The sequence below is a fragment of the Dermacentor albipictus genome, chromosome 4, assembly GCF_038994185.2.
Source record: "Dermacentor albipictus isolate Rhodes 1998 colony chromosome 4, USDA_Dalb.pri_finalv2, whole genome shotgun sequence".
NCBI lineage: Eukaryota > Metazoa > Arthropoda > Arachnida > Ixodida > Ixodidae > Dermacentor > Dermacentor albipictus.
The window spans coordinates 136,475,522-136,491,142 of NC_091824.1; the positions used below are offsets into that span (position 1 = coordinate 136,475,522).

The 15,621-nt window shown below is 42.4% G+C and overlaps 1 protein-coding gene across 2 annotated transcripts; it reads left to right on the forward strand.

Annotated features, from left to right (window-relative positions):
• Positions 1–793: 793 nt before the first annotated feature.
• On the forward strand, positions 794–13,367 carry LOC135898371 (uncharacterized). Of its 2 annotated transcripts, XM_065427258.2 has the most exons (11): positions 794–899; positions 4,364–4,552; positions 4,652–4,849; positions 5,744–5,796; positions 7,155–7,227; positions 7,383–7,453; positions 8,126–8,183; positions 8,395–8,609; positions 9,948–10,107; positions 10,860–10,986; positions 11,848–13,367. In XM_065427258.2, exons 1-11 carry the CDS (start codon positions 884–886, stop codon positions 11,957–11,959), a joined length of 1,272 nt encoding a protein of 423 aa, XP_065283330.1. In that variant the 5' UTR covers positions 794–883; the 3' UTR covers positions 11,960–13,367. The 2 variants fall into 2 exon arrangements, with proteins under 2 accessions (XP_065283330.1, XP_065283331.1); XM_065427259.2 differs by lacking the exon at positions 794–899 and having other exon boundaries at positions 4,049–4,552.
• The last annotated feature ends 2,254 nt before the right edge of the window (positions 13,368–15,621 follow it).

A 15,621-nucleotide genomic window follows, 5' to 3' on the forward strand; every position in this document is an offset into this window, starting at 1 on the left:
GTACTGCCGAATTTCTCAAGCATTCGACCTTTGGGGCGAGAAAAGCTGCAGAGTTGGTGGCAGCCGACGCACTCCCACAATAGGGGATGAACCGTCGGGCTGGTGCTGTAGGTGGCCCAGTGACAACACCAGCTCCCAGGGATATCCGAATCGTATCCGCATATCCCAGCTCATTTGCGTACTTCCGCAGGATGTCCGTGGGAAGTCCTCCTTTTAGATGTCCTGACACGATATCCCCTGGATATCCCGCTCGGGTTATAATGCGAACACTTACTTGATATGCATTCTTAGCGCAATTTTGTGCAAAGTTTTGTAAGACCTGCTCTCGCAGTAGCTTCCTTTACCTGGATATATGTTCACTTTTAATATCAGGTGCCTTTTACATGGATGCATGTCTCTCAAATAACCTGCCCAATATATTTTCGCCGCATCAGATATGTAATAAACACTGCGGCCTTGAGGGGAGTGTTCGAGTCGTCTCTTTGCTTTTCGATCAATCTGGCATCTAAACACGACCTCATGTTCAGCACGTGTGCAACGCATTCTATTTATAGGTTTTTCCTCGAAGTTTGAAGTTTGCCGCGCTCAGATGTCGGCAGTGGATAATAAATAAAAATAAATACCAAACTAAAAAATACTTGGACACAAATTTAAAAACAAATGCGTTTTTTCATTTATGTCTACGTTAAAACAAATTATAACTGATGCATATATGAAGCATTTGACGTGCTGCGGTCCTGCCGTGTGCCGCTTTGTTCCTTTCGGCAGCGCGGGCTGCGTGTGTTTAGGCGTGTCCGGCTTTTGGCGGGCTTTTAGTTTGTCTGCGTTGTCTACGCGCGCCGCAATTGCAAGACGCTTTGAAGCGAACGGCGGTGGCGTGGCCATGAGCACGTCCAAAGGCAAGTAATTTTTCGCATCTTGTTCATACGCCTCCTTTGCACGCAGGACCTAAGGTGGCCATGGAGCCGTTATTTAGTCTTAGTCCTGTATGGCGTGTTGTATTCGTCCCAAAGGAGCATGACATGTATGCATTTGTTGTTTAGCTGCATAAGATCACCGCGGCACCGCGACTCGCTATGCATGGCGTTTCTTTGTAGAGTTCCCGCGCAAACTCAACTGCGGCAGAGAACGCTGGGCGGAAGCCAATAGCCAATTATATTGACGCGCGGCAAGTGCTTGAATTTCTGTTATGTCCGTACGGTTGCATGGAACTGTGGCGCCAGGTATGAAAGTGTAGAATCGTAAACTTTGTGCGGAGCACAATTAGGATAAATGCCTCTCGCTTGCTGCGCTGCAAAATTGTGTACAATTTGCCAAGTTTTCGAGCGCCCAAAATAAACTGGACCACTACAGATGACTTTTTTTGCAAACACTTCCTGGTGAATCTCGGCTTGCATGGCATACCAAATCGGACAGAGAAAGCTTTCACTTTTTGAAAACCGATTTTTTAATACATTATTTCTGGTTTGAAAGCCACTTCTTTTTCAAGAGCATCCTTGATTGATACGCAGGACACGACACGGGTCAATCTGGACGTTCATTTCGGCGTCGCGTTAGAGGCGCTGTAGATGCCAGCCTCGAAGCTGCGTCATCGCAGCTGTTGTGCACGAGCTTGCAGGCGCCGTGCGAAGCAGAAATTGATTCAGACTACTCAGACGGAGAACCTGAGTTACGTGATTCTTTCTCAGACCTTTTGCCGTCCTCGGCGCATGTTTCAGTGGCGTGCACGCCCCAGCATGAACTCGATGCATGTTTATCGCCTGGTGCTCTTCAACGCTCTCGTGTGCTGCCGCCGGTGATGGTTGAGTGTAGTGTAAGCGACAGGAAAACAGAGTGCCTTAAAGACCGTTTGAAGTCTTGGGCAGTTAAATTCAATGTTTCACACCGCTGCCTCACAGCGCTTCTGAAAGACCTCCGAAATTCATCTCCAGCTGTATTTACTGAACTGCCAAGGTCTGCTGTGTCGTTGCTAGGAACGCCCAGGCGAATTGAAGGAATAGTCACTATCGGAAACGGACAGTACTACCATTTTGGTCTCGTGGCTGGCATACAACATGCTTTGAGGGAAACGTGCACCATACCTCAACTTCTAGAACTCATTGTTAACATAGATGGCTTGCCTCTCACTAAGAGCACCAAGGCGCAGTTTTGGCCCATACTGTGTCAATTGAAGAACGTTGAAAGTAGTGAGCCTTTTCCCATTGGTGTGTACTTTGGGCACAGCAAACCTGCAAATAGCAATGAGTTCTTGAAGGAGTTTGTTTCAGAACTCAGTGAAGCACAAGAAGGAGGGGTATTTTTTAGGGGAAGAGTCATCGAAGTACAAATCCTTGCTGTAGTTTGTGATGCCCCTGCCCGTGCATTTGTGCTGTCAGTAAAAGGACACAGTGGATACAGCAGCTGTACAAAGTGTGTAACAGAGGGCAGGTTTGTTAATGGCCGAATGTGCTTCCCAGAACTGAATGCGGCCCCTAGAACAGATGTCAGCTTTAGGGAGCACACTGATGAGGACCACCATATTGGCACATCAATTCTTGAGAACCTCTCATTTGACTTAGTTAAACAGGTTCCTCTTGACTACATGCACTTGGTGTGCATAGGAGTTATGCATAAGCTGCTGCGGCTTTGGTTTCAAGGTCAACATTCATTCAGAATGGCCGCTCAAGTAAAAGATGAGATTTCTAAAAGAATTGAAAAGCTTGCAGCTTGTATCCCATGTGAGTTTAACCGCAGACCAAGGCCACTGAGTGAGCTAGACAGGTGGAAGGCAACAGAGTTTCGACTCCTTTTGCTTTACCTGGGGCCTGTAACTTTTTATCACCTTGTACGAAGTGATTTGCATGGGAACTTCATGGTTTTACATTGTGCAATTACAATCCTAGCTTCCCCTAGATTGTGTGTACAGTTTGTAGACTATGGTGAACAGTTGCTTCAGCACTTTGTGACCACCTTTAAGGGCATATACGGGATAGACTTTGTGTCTCATAATGTCCACGGTCTTATACACCTCGCAGAAGATGTTAGAAACTTGGGGCATCTAGACAGTTGGAGTGCCTTCCCGTTTGAGAATTTCATGCAGAGATTAAAGAGGCTTCACCGTAAGCCCGGTAAGGCACTAGAGCAGCTCTGCAGGAGAGTTAGTGAGGAGAGGGCTGCATCTAGCAGTGCACAGGCAAGAAGGAAGCAGGCAGAGCCAACATTGCTTTTCCCTCATGATGACGGTCCTTTAACAGATCATTTGGAGGGCCAACAGTACCGTAAGCTTGTAACACACCAATGTTTCACTTTGACTGTGGCATGCCCTAACAACACGTGCCTCCTTTTGGATGGAACAGTGATTGATGTTGTGAACATTGTGGTGGAATATCACTCTAGAGATGTGCTTCTTGTTGGTCATAAGTTTTCTGTTAAACGTGACCTTTATGACTACCCTTGCTTGTCATCACTTCTCAGTGTGTTCTTTGTCTCTAACCCCTCTCCTCTTCATGTGTGGCCATTTTCTGAAGTATTGTGCAAGTGTGTGAAGCTTCCATTTGGCAATGGTTTTGCCATTTTTCCTCTTTTACATGTTCAATAATGTTGCCTTGGTGTTTCACTTAGAATTGTTTGCTTTTCTGGATATGCCTCTTTTTGGGAGATAAGTCAGCGAAGTCATGTTCAGTAATACTCGCAAATCTCTCCTGGCAGTGAAGCTTATAAATAGGGTTTAGGCTTTCCTCTTTCTATGATAATTTTGGTTTTTATTCCACAACACCTTGTTTTTTTTTTATCGGCAAATATTATTTTCTAGGGATGCCTTGCTGTTTTTTTTTCCCGGCATATATGTGAGCCTGTACAGTTGCTATACCAATAAATAATGTACATATGGTTGTCTTACTCTAAACTATGCTTGTAAAAGGATTAGCTATTTTCATTAAAAAAGAAGCGAACAGAAACTAAATGATTGGGTTGCTGGACTGCAATTAAAGTAGTTTAAGAATACAGTGGTTGTATTATGAGTTTGGTTGCACGGACTTGAGCAAGTGGGCAGGGAATGATGTGTGAAATCAGCAAAGGCTATGTGAATGTTTGTAGTGTCATGTGGCAACCATAACCAGTAGTTCTCCCCTTTTGCCTAAGCGAGGCTCTGTTTCTTGTTCTAGTTAAATATACCACCGCACAATCTATATTTTTTTTGCAGTTGCTTGTATGTTGAATTTTCACACCCTGTTCCATATTGCATTCATTTCATTGGTTCAGAAAGGTCTTTTCATGTGAATGACTGCTATCAGACTACTATGCATCTTTAATTATCAGTGTAATTTCTTTCGCTTGCCACTGAGCGCATATCATTTGTAAAGAATGTTTATTGTTTTCTTCAAAGATGGAGATTTTGCCATTGTCAAGTTTCCTGACGAAGGAGATGCTGTTGCTGTGGTACGACGCAGCTGGATACGTGGTGGAATGTGTATGTGGCCACAAAAGGCTAAAAATGTGCAAGAGATGGTGAGAAGCTGCACTGAGCCAGGTTCAGGATGGATTCAAACCACATGTGTGGTTCTTGGTATGTATGGTAAGTTGTGCATTTTTATTAAGGAAATTTGTACCAGTTTGTTCAGCACTTTAAGGTTTGCTTTTTTTTATAAATAATGATATCTGTTTTTTTTTCTAGATAATTATAAAGAAGCAAGAAATAAGCTCTCCAAAGCAGAGCTCACGTCAAACTTGGATACAGACCCTGACGAGCCAAGGAGGAGGAAGAAAAAGCGACAGTTCGATAGCAGCTCAGATGAGTCTGTTGAGCCATACAGTCTTCCAACTCCACCAACACCTCCCAGAATGCCTTTTGCAGCCTGTGAACTGCTAAGTGGTAAGGATCTGCAATTTCAGTGCAGCTAAGGCAATTAAAAGAATGTAAAAATGTAGTAATAGATTTGTACACACAATATATTATTGCGTGAACCTTTGCACACTAGCTGTTCAACTAAGCTGAACCAAGGTTTTAGAAAGGACGTGTTCTAGGTGACGGCAACCTACTGAAAATTGTTGAGAGGGAGATGTATTGCAAAGTAAATTAATCGGGATGAATTAAATTTCCCATCTTTGGTTTCATGAATACAAAGTTGGGGATCACATTAAAAGCGTTGCGTTAAAATATTTTTAACATTGTTCCCATTACTCATCTGTTTGCAGCATACAAAAACAGCCGCTTGACAGTGGCATTGGCAGCTGCAGTGCATTTTGCGGACATTTTTTTCAGGTCAGAAAAGACATGCCTCAATGGTATTGGGTTGGAAACAGCTTAGATTGCTGTTTCTCAGTGTGATCTACATTTTCCTGACTTTTTATTCCTGAACCCTGTAATTAAAGTTAATTTTTTAATCAACCACTTTTTCAAAACTGGAAATATTGTAGACAAGGTCACTACTCAACATTGCTGAGTTGGGTTGTTGCCTAGGACATTCCGTCTAAAGCCTTAGCATTCTAAACCATAAGCATGTAGACTGTGTCATGGGGAAATTGTGAAGAAGGGGGTGAAAGAAAGAGGAGATAAATGGGCACCCTAGTGGATGGCTGCCGTGAAGTTTCAACCGTCTGGGGTTGTTTAATGTGCACTGACAATGCACAGTACACAGGGACGGGTAGCTGAGAGCCAGATCCATGAGCCACTGCAGCAGGCAAAGTTTGTTTCATTTCATGGATAATAAATTCAGGGTCCAAATTTGAACTCCTGTTTTAATTTATGCAATATTTATTTGCGCAGATTCACAAGAGGAGTCTCTTCCTTGCAGTGCCGGTGCCTCGACAGCTATGTGGGTGTGTTCTTTTTCCACTCTGTCTTTTCATTTCATATTCACCTGTGGGCAACTGTGTGCTCAGTATATCTGATTTAAAGGATGCTTGGCTAGATACACTGAGGCCTGCAAATTCACCTGTATGCGAACAACTCTACTATATAATATTACATTACCTTGGTACCACTCTAGCTAAACACTTCATTCGCTTTGATTTGCATCTGGGGTCATTCAAATGCAAATTGTACTGAAATGCTGTAATGTCGTTCATTAGAAGTTGTACTTCATGGCCTAATACTTTTAACCACTCAACACTGAGCAAGGGTTTTGAATAAACTATTTTGGTAATATACTCACTGTTAACAAGTCATGTTCAAAAGCGTAGTACTTTGTTGCAACCAAAGCCACTACAAGAAAAACCTGGGTATTTGCGGAAAAATGTTTTTTCCCTAAAGAGTATGTGAGCTTCAATAATGCAAATCTTACGTTATTATAAGGCCAGTCCTTAATGCAACCAATATATAATACTTTGGCAGTCTTGAACCATTACTTGCATGACGTCAGGCTTATTGAAAGCAGACAAAACAAGTTTCATGCATCGTTGATATGCTAGCAACTTTTCATCTTTCACCTTTGTCTTTAAATGCAACTTGTTTAGGAGCACCATCGCATCAGTCATTAAGGCAGCAGCAGTGTAATACTTAGGTCATCTGAGTTTATGACTATCTTGTTTCTGGCATTTCATTCTCAATCACAGTTTACAATAACCTGCATAGGATTGACCAGAATTTGCTTGCAGCCCCGCTGCGGTGGCTCAGTGGTTACGGCACTCGACTACTGAGTCGGAGTAGCCGGGTTCGATCCCGACCATGGAGGCCGTGTTTTGATAGAGGCGAAACGCAAGGTGCACGTGTACTGTGCGATGTCAGTGCACGTTAAAGAACTCCAGGTGGTCGAAATTTCCGGAACCCTCCACTACGGCGTCTCTCGTAGCCTGAGTTGCTTTGGGACGTTAAACGCCATAAACCAAAACATAAACCAACCAGAATTTGCTTGCATTGAGCCTTAAAACAGTTAACCATGCACATTTATTCTTGCCATAATTTGCTCGCAGCCATTAAATGTATTTTCTCACATTGTTGCTACATGATCTCTGACATACCAGATCGTGTTTGTGGTGTGTATATTACTGTGTTATATTCACTATAATGCATCCTCTGATACAACTATTCATTCCCCCTTCTTTTTTTCGCCTGCTGCACTGAGCCAAGCTAGGTGCTTGATTTTGCATAAATGAAAACTGCAGCCTAGTCTCACTTTCGTTAAGTATACCAAGTTGACCAACATAGGGCAAATGATCTGACAGCCGTCTGCTTGCAGGTAAAGCAGCCAAAGAAGCAACCTTTAGTGAAAAGAAGAAAGGGCCCACTCACCCAGATTTCAGCAGCTACCGGTAATAACATTTAATTTTCATTTAGTGAACCTTGGCTGCACTGTGTTCGAAGCCTAAATGCCATTAAAACACTGTGCTTTGGTTGGGAGGGTAAGCCATCCTAAGTGCACCTTCTTAGGTCAACATGAACACATTTCTTATGCAACAATCTGCAGGCAGCAAGGCCTCTCCTCGTCACTGCACTGCTCCTGCTGGGACATCGCGCCACAGCAGCCAGAGTAACGAGGTTTGTACTGCTAATTACAACGTAGTGCCATATTTGGCAGTTGCAAAGCCAGAGGCATAAATCAGTGGGCTACTATAGTGTGCAATGAAGTACTTTTGATGAATATAGGAGTGTTTAAGAATTAACACACTGAATGCATGTAAGCATTCAATAGACTGCATGTGTTACTCTTTAGGAACTGTGTCATCTTTTTGTAGTTTCATTAACCTCTGTCTTCAAGTGCATGTGCAAATAGTACTGCAGACAAACCTTCCATTTCAAACATGACATATTACCCTAGTTTTTATTGCATGCGTTTTCTGTGCAAGTGAAATTTGCTGTGTAGTGTGCTGAAATTTTTAGAACTGATTTTTTTTAATGCGTTATTGCCATCAGTTCTGTGTAGCTATAAAAAGAAAGTTGCTTTTTTCACTGATTTTCATAGGTGGGCTTATCTTAATTGCACGAGCTGTCTCCTAATGCCTTTCTCTCAAAAAGTAACCGGCTCACTACTACTAACATATGGGGAAACATTCCTAGTCTCTGCGGCTGTTAAGCTTGCTTTGCTTTTGATCCCCAATTTTTTTTTTGCTCTGCAAAGCCATAAACATTACTAAAATTGCTTGTAATGATCTTTACATGTATGTTGAGGTGACTGTGCAGAAGAGTGGTATTGTTTTCCTCTGTTTGTAGGTTGCTAAAGAATCTACGCGAAGGAAGGACATGACACCAGCACCAAAATGTGACCAAAGTTAGTATTGCAAGCTCATTTGATTTGAATGCTAGCATATTAGTTTTGGACTTATTGCATGTCCAGAGGTGGTATTCTATGGATATCAATGCAGAGTGCATCACAAGGGCTTGACAGGCATTGCAAGAAGTGTGCACACATATTCAGGATAATTGAACTGTTATTTTGAAGCTTTTTCTTTCTGATATTAATGTGTTGTTGCAATGTCTAGGTGCACTACAGCCAGAGCTTCTAAGACTGCTTCATGGCATTCGGTACCGGCAGCTTGAACATTCGTCACAATTGAACTTCCTGACATCCTGGGTGAGATCACGGATGAATAATCTGGACGATGATGTGGATGACATAGAAGTGCCGCAAAACTTGGACGCATTTTTGGAATTTGATGATTCGCTGAAAGGTTCGGCATCCATGAAAAAGCAACTGGTAACTACACTTTCCTAGTTACATAACATGATTCTGCATGCCATGTGCAAAAGGCAGTGCTGAGCATTTATGTTTGCGTGGTGCTTGCTTTCAAAAGGTGTTCATGCGAGGTCACATCTGTACAACTCTTCATGCTACTGTCTGTTGAGGGAGTGTGAGGAGAGCTTCTAACTAGTTGAAAAATATTACTTCGAAAGCTGCTTGGGGAAGCTATACTTGGCTTCGTCCTCAGCGCTACTTGTAGCACTTGCTGCATTGCGTCTGTGGCTGGAAGTGGCACAAAAAGATTATGAGACGGGCATATAGAGCGCTTGTATTTTGCACTACCTTTGTTGGCTTTGACTTCTTACATGACCATGCACAGCTGATTTCTTTGATTGGGTGACCACACCATGTATGCAGGCTGTACCTTGTGTATCATGCAAACGTTGTTAGGTAGGGAACGCCATCATATATGCTGCCAAGTTGCTCTTGAGATGCTTTGTGCACATGCATGATTTTCAAGTACTAAAAAAGCATAGTAACAGCTATGCATTTGGTAAACACCTGCATAGTACTCTGAAGAAAGCGATGACTGAAGCTGGAAAAAGGAATTTTGCCAAGCCTGGAGGCAAAACCTTGTGCAAGCTGCCAAATCAAAGGCAAGGTGCAGAGAATGCATTGCCAAGGTTGTCTCATCAATGCATTTCATTAGCACTTTTGTGCCAACTTTCAAATGCTGTCACATAAATGTGCAGTTGTTAATTGCAGAAACACAAAACTGGTCACAGTCATCAGTTAACCATTGCACCAAATCCCATTACCTCCAAGATATGAACGTCAGTACAGAGAACATCGGCACCATTGTTGCAGCTTGTGCAGGTACTTAGTCAAGCTTTGCTGCTTATTACAGTAATGCAGCTCTTGCTGATTAGTGTGATTCACTCCCGACTCCCAATTTTTATTTTTATTTTCCATCCTATCATCTGCAGTTTTAATTTTCCTGAAGGAAGTAGTTGTAAATTAAAAACGAATGACTGGATGACATGAATATGTTCTCTTGGACATCATTCCTATTTTAGGAAATGTATTTCTCTAGAAAGCTGTGGCTAGCATGGCAAAGCATCAAGCTCTGGCCATTATGTAAGCACGAGCCAAAACCACTTCATATCTGACTAGAGAAATGAAACTGCTTGTGTGGCAAGATATTATATAATAGAAATACTTGGGTAATCGAAATTTACTAAAGGAAGGCTTGGCACATAGATTTGTCAGTGGGTGCTTGGTAGTGTTTTTCTTGGACAGGCTTTTTATTGTCTGTTAACTCCGTTAACTCACTATGATGCACTTTTTTTGCAGAAGACACGATGGAAGAAACTTGGGGGAACTGACATCGTAGATGCTACAAGGAGGGTCCTGAAGGACCTGCTTTCTGATCACGTGGCTATGCACTACAGTTGGCAGGGAGGAAAAGGCAAGCGCCACTTCAGGGAGACAGCATGCTGCGAAGTGATGCTAGGTATGACCATATACATGTAATAAATTTGTTGATTTGTAAAAGAATTTGTCACTACTAAGGTGTCATAAATTCAGAATGACTGTACAGCACCACTGTTTTTATACACACTACTGGTTGATAGAAAACTGCTAGTTCTATTTGTGAGAAACGGGCGCCTTAAGTTTACAGGACATGCATTATTAAAGATAACCTTATTTAACATTTAGCAAATGCATAGCAAACAAAATATGAAAGCTTTAAGCGGGCCAAAAAGAAGGAATAAGTTGCCTCTGCCCGCATACCATGACGGATAAAAGGAGGACTGAATGTTGGTGGCGGTTCACAAGACAGTGCAAAGGTCAAAATTGCATTCTTTGTTTATTCGCTATTACCAGGTAGCCAGCTATTTGGTAAACCACTGTGATCTGTTAGCTCGTCTTCCCTGACGCCTGAGGTATCAAATAACTGTGCAGACTATCATATGATTGTTTCACTCAGTGTCTAAATAAATCTTGTATAGTAGTGCGGGAATTTCATGCACATAGTTTAAACAAGATTTTTCTGCCTTATTTTTCCATGTATCATTGTTAAATGAGGCTAGTACTAATTTCAAAAATGTATTTTCTGTCCTGATGCTACAAATTGGATGACGTGGAAATTATGTATGATTTAGGTAATATCCACAACAAGCTGGTGCTCTCAAGCCATTCGCTATCATTGTGCAGGAAGGGTGTCATGTAACAGTAAATTGAAGCGCGTATTTATTTTTTCAGATGTCCTAACAAGCAGAACTACTTGTGATGGAACAGTGGCTGAAATAGAGAAAGTGACAAAGTCATGGTTGCGACACGCAAAAGAAAGAATGGAGCGCAAGGCTGTTAAACACCCAGATAATGGCAGGTATGGATACAAATCTAGTGAGCCGGCACCAAAGCTTGTAGGTGCCAGTATCACTGCCTGCTTTTCTTCATTGCCAGTCCATTAATGCTTTAACAAACAACGGAGAGTCAGGTGTTATCCTCTGTTTTGTGGGACTCTGTGCCCAAGAGAAAGCAAGCGTAGCAGGAGGCGGCAGAAGGTTAGATGAGCGGATGAAATTAAGAAGTTCGCAGGCATAGGGTGGGTGCAGCTGGCAAAAGACAGGGTTAATGGAGAGACATGGGAGAGGCCTTTGCCCGGCAGTGGGTATAGTCAGGCTGATGGTGATGATGATGTGTCCAGTTTACAGCTAGTAAGGCTCATTCATTGCAGTTGTAGGGGGTGCGTTTATTATGTGTCTTCGGAGGCGCGGTGTGGAATCTTGCATAGTGCTCAGGTGTAACGAGCACCAAGAGAGCGGGGCAACTGCGTTGTCTTCAGGCACAGAGTAGTGTCGGCGCAAGCCATTAGCAGAACAGGTGACAGTTGATACACTATACCATCTATTCTTCACCTGACAAATAGTGGCACAGGTATAGAATGACTAATTTGGTGCAAATGTAAAAAAAAATGTCCGGTAGGGTTTAAATCATTGGCAGCATGTCATTGGCCAATGATTGTTCACAGGCATGTATACTCATGGTGAAGACTTGTGCCAAATGCGAGTCTTGCCGCTTTCAGGATTGTTATTGGAATGAAAACAATGCAAAAATTCTCTGATTTAAAACAGGATGACATAATTATTATGTGAAGTCGAAGGTTGTATTTTAAATTTACTTTGCGGAAATCACAACTACATACTTGTAGCACTAGCCTCATGGAGATGTTGATGTTAACTTGCAGAACCAATGACGAAGCAGCACTTCCAACTGACCTGGGAGAAGCAAGCATCATGGAGGAAACGTCCCACAGGCTGCTGGACATAGAAGCGGACAATGACGATTCTGACCTGTAAATTTAGCTCTATTTTCCATGTTGTATGCCACTAGTCGTGGACAGTATCTTGCAAACAATCTTGCTTTGCATATTTTCTTGGGTGCCCCACATTGTACTGATTATTTTGTAATTATTGTTTACTTTTAAAATGGGGTAAACTGCTTCTTTTGATTTTTTTGCATAATTGTTTCCTTGTGTTGCAGCGGTGTCTTGTGGTTCCTTACAGACTACCAAGAGCACTGGCAGTGTAAAACTATTTTTTACTGCATAATGTGTGTCCATCCCCTTGTACTTCACCTTAGCCTGTTCTCCTATTAGCGGATCAGGTTACGGCTTGTTTCTCAAGTTTTATGGCAGTCCCAAACTAGCAAATGTACCTCACCTGAATACTAAAAGCCTACCAGCTCTTGCAAGTGTTTCTGTGAAGCCTTGTTTATTTTTATGCAGGATGCTGATCAGGAATGCAGTGGTAAATACCCTTCTATGGAGACCCTCCAATCAATGGTGTCGACCAGATTTTGCATTATTCCCATTTACCGCCACCAAGCTACTTGCAGTCACCTGCGATTTCATGCGAGCGGATTAATCGCGACATTGTCGGAACTGGTCGATGCCATTGGCTGAAAGGCCTCATTTGAAAGTCCTTTGTCGCTAAGTTCGTAATTGTATCTATTATTGTTTTTCATTCAGATCATTCAATTCAGTTTTTATTCAGTTGGCGTGTTTTTAGCATTGTATTTTCGATGTTGTCCTTTTCTTGCACATTTCCTGGTAGGCTTTTGCAATACGTCAGGAATGTTATATCTTGGCATATTACAAGCACCAATATAGCTGCCGCATTTTGATATTACGAATGCCGTGAAATTTCCTTCTGTTACAAGGTGTGCACAGATTTTGGTCTGCTTTTGCTAGCCAGAAAGAAATTCCTGTCTTTCGACCCTCTCTTTACTGTGTGCGCCCCACTCCTAGTCAGATAAATTTTTTGTAGCAGCTAGCCTGATGCTTTTGACATGAAAACAGTGTCTATGCAATGTGTGAAACTAGTCCTTTCCGCTTCTTGTGAACTGTTATTGCATTTATTTACATCACAAGCGTGTCAATCACTGCCAATAAAAAAATGGCCTTTCTGATGTATGCACAACCTTTGTACCCCTTTTGAATGCCAAAGCTTTACATATTTTCTTAAAATTTTATTTCTGTAAGTTTTTGAGATGGTAGTTTTGTTCACAATATTGTTATAAATATGCTGTTTTGAAATGTGTTTGTGTGGAAATATCATTGTGCAGTTTACAAAATGACTAGTTACTCGTAATGAAAGTGCACATGGTATGCACAAGTTATGTGCAGAGCTTTTGATTAGTGTGCGTGTCTGTCATATTGACTGAGAATTTTGTAATTCCTAAAATAAAATTATATTTGATGTTGAAGCTCTGTTCAGCGAGGTATATATACCTCGAAATTTACTGGAACTCTATCAACACTACACTCGTATGAATAGAATTATGACTGCTACAAAAATTATGTACTCATGTTTGCCACGTTTTGCATGCAACTTTCTTGCATTTCTAGTGACTGAAGCAACCTTCCGACATGGCATATTTGTACCCATTGTTAGAGTTGTGCAGGCAAGGCAACAATATTTCTATTTCCTTTTAACTGCTCACACTGCTTGGTCTTCCTGGGTAGCTTTGGGTGCCTTTAATGCATCCAAGCTGCCTGCAAGAATACCTGTTTGTCTACAAGAATCATTTACAACTATGTCCTTGTCGAGTCCTGTAAAAATTCCCATGGACATCCCATACCACTCGACAAAAAGGATGAATATGTTCTCTTCAAGTCCTGTAAATATCCTATAGGACATTTCATATTTGACCAATGTCCTCATCAAGGCCAATGAAAATCCACAGGGATTTCCTGCGGACCTCCGTGGGATACAGAAACTGCGGCCAAAAAGATATGCGAGGGATGTCCGCGGGAGTTTCTTAGCACGTCCTAGGGATATCCGCATATCCTTTCAAGATTTCCCAAGGACATCCTGTGGATGTCATTGTTGTCACTGGGGGAACATATAGGTGAGAAAGACTCATCATCGTCCTCGGTGCAGCTTTGGTCTGATGTTCATCCTCCATTTTGCGAGTTTCCCGAATGAGCAACTCTGGGTAGCCCCGCATGTAAGGAGTGCGCATTCACAACCTGGATGTACCCATGCAGTCGGCGTCTTGTCTGCCTGGCGGCAAGCCAGAGAGTTTCGGGCCTGATGACGCGAGGGGAACGTCCGCGGGTCGGAGCAGATGGCATTCTGTCTTCTGCACGAAAACTTAAAGGGTCTAGCTTCTCTATCCACGAAAATTTTTCAACAATTACTCGAGATGCAAGTAGGCACTTGATTGCATTTGCTAAGGGAAAAGCAAGGTGTTTTAGCTTTATTATTGAGCGAACGAGCATTGAGGATGCAAATTACGTTTTTGACAACACCAGTAAAGCTGTAGTTCTTTGTAGCAGATATATATCTACAAACCACATCGCGCAATTCCAACTGCCGAATGTCTGAGTCACCTACAATCACGCCATCATTATCACTATCATTCACAAATATTAGAAGCCTGCTACCCAAGCGCGACCATGTTGCCACGTTTCTTGACGATTGCAATTATGTCATTGTTGTTCTCATTGAAACGTCGTTACATCCCGGAATAACCTATAATGAAATTTTCACCCGCGATAATTTTTTTAATCTATACAGGTGTGACCGCGTCGGAAAAAGAGGTGGTGGCGTATTCTTGGGCGTCAAAAGAACAACTATATCCCATGTTATTAACACCAATTCGTGTATTGAGATCTTATTGGTAGAATGCCAAGCCTGTAACCACAAAGTGTTAATTGGAGGCTGCCGTCGCCCTCCCGATTCGAATCGGTGCTTTCTCGTTGAACTGCGCAGTAGCATCACGAAAGCAATTAACCTCTGTCAGCCTAATATCACTTTATCTCCTTGGAGGCCTCAATTTTCCACTGATGGATTGGAATGAACTATCATCATCCTGTCGATCGTCAACTGAATTTGTTTCTTTAACGTTAGATTATAATTTATTCCATATGGTTACCCAGTCCACCCGCGCCAATGCCATCTTATAACTTGCTAGCGCCCATGAAACATTCGGTGAAGTGATTTAGAAGGCTTTAGTGACCATAAGTTGCTTCAACTTACTCTTTATGTCCCCTTGCAGTCTACAAGCGTCACTAAGAAAGATATCTGTGACTATAACAAAGGTCACTACAACAAAATAAACGAGGAACTTGAGACATTTCTTTCTCACACTTTATTACTTTTGTTTTCTGAAAAGTTCGATCAATTAACGAAAACTGGCTTTCTTTGTTTTCATGGAAAAGCTCTACGCATTAGTAGAAAAGTACAGGTGCGGCCACTGCTAGCGAGAACATGGGAACGCGTGGCAGCGCTACGAGATGCGGCAGCCTCATGAAGTCTCGGCAGACGACTCGCTGGACTTTTCGCCAATCAATTTGGTCGCGGCTAGATCGCAAGACTTTATGAGGCGCCGGTTGTGGCACAGTCTGCGAAGCATGCCACGGGCTCCCGTGTTCCCGCTAGCAGTTGCCGCGCGTGTACATCCCACTAAGCAAAATATCAGGTGATAATCCAGCAGAACTTTTTGTTGGGCTAGT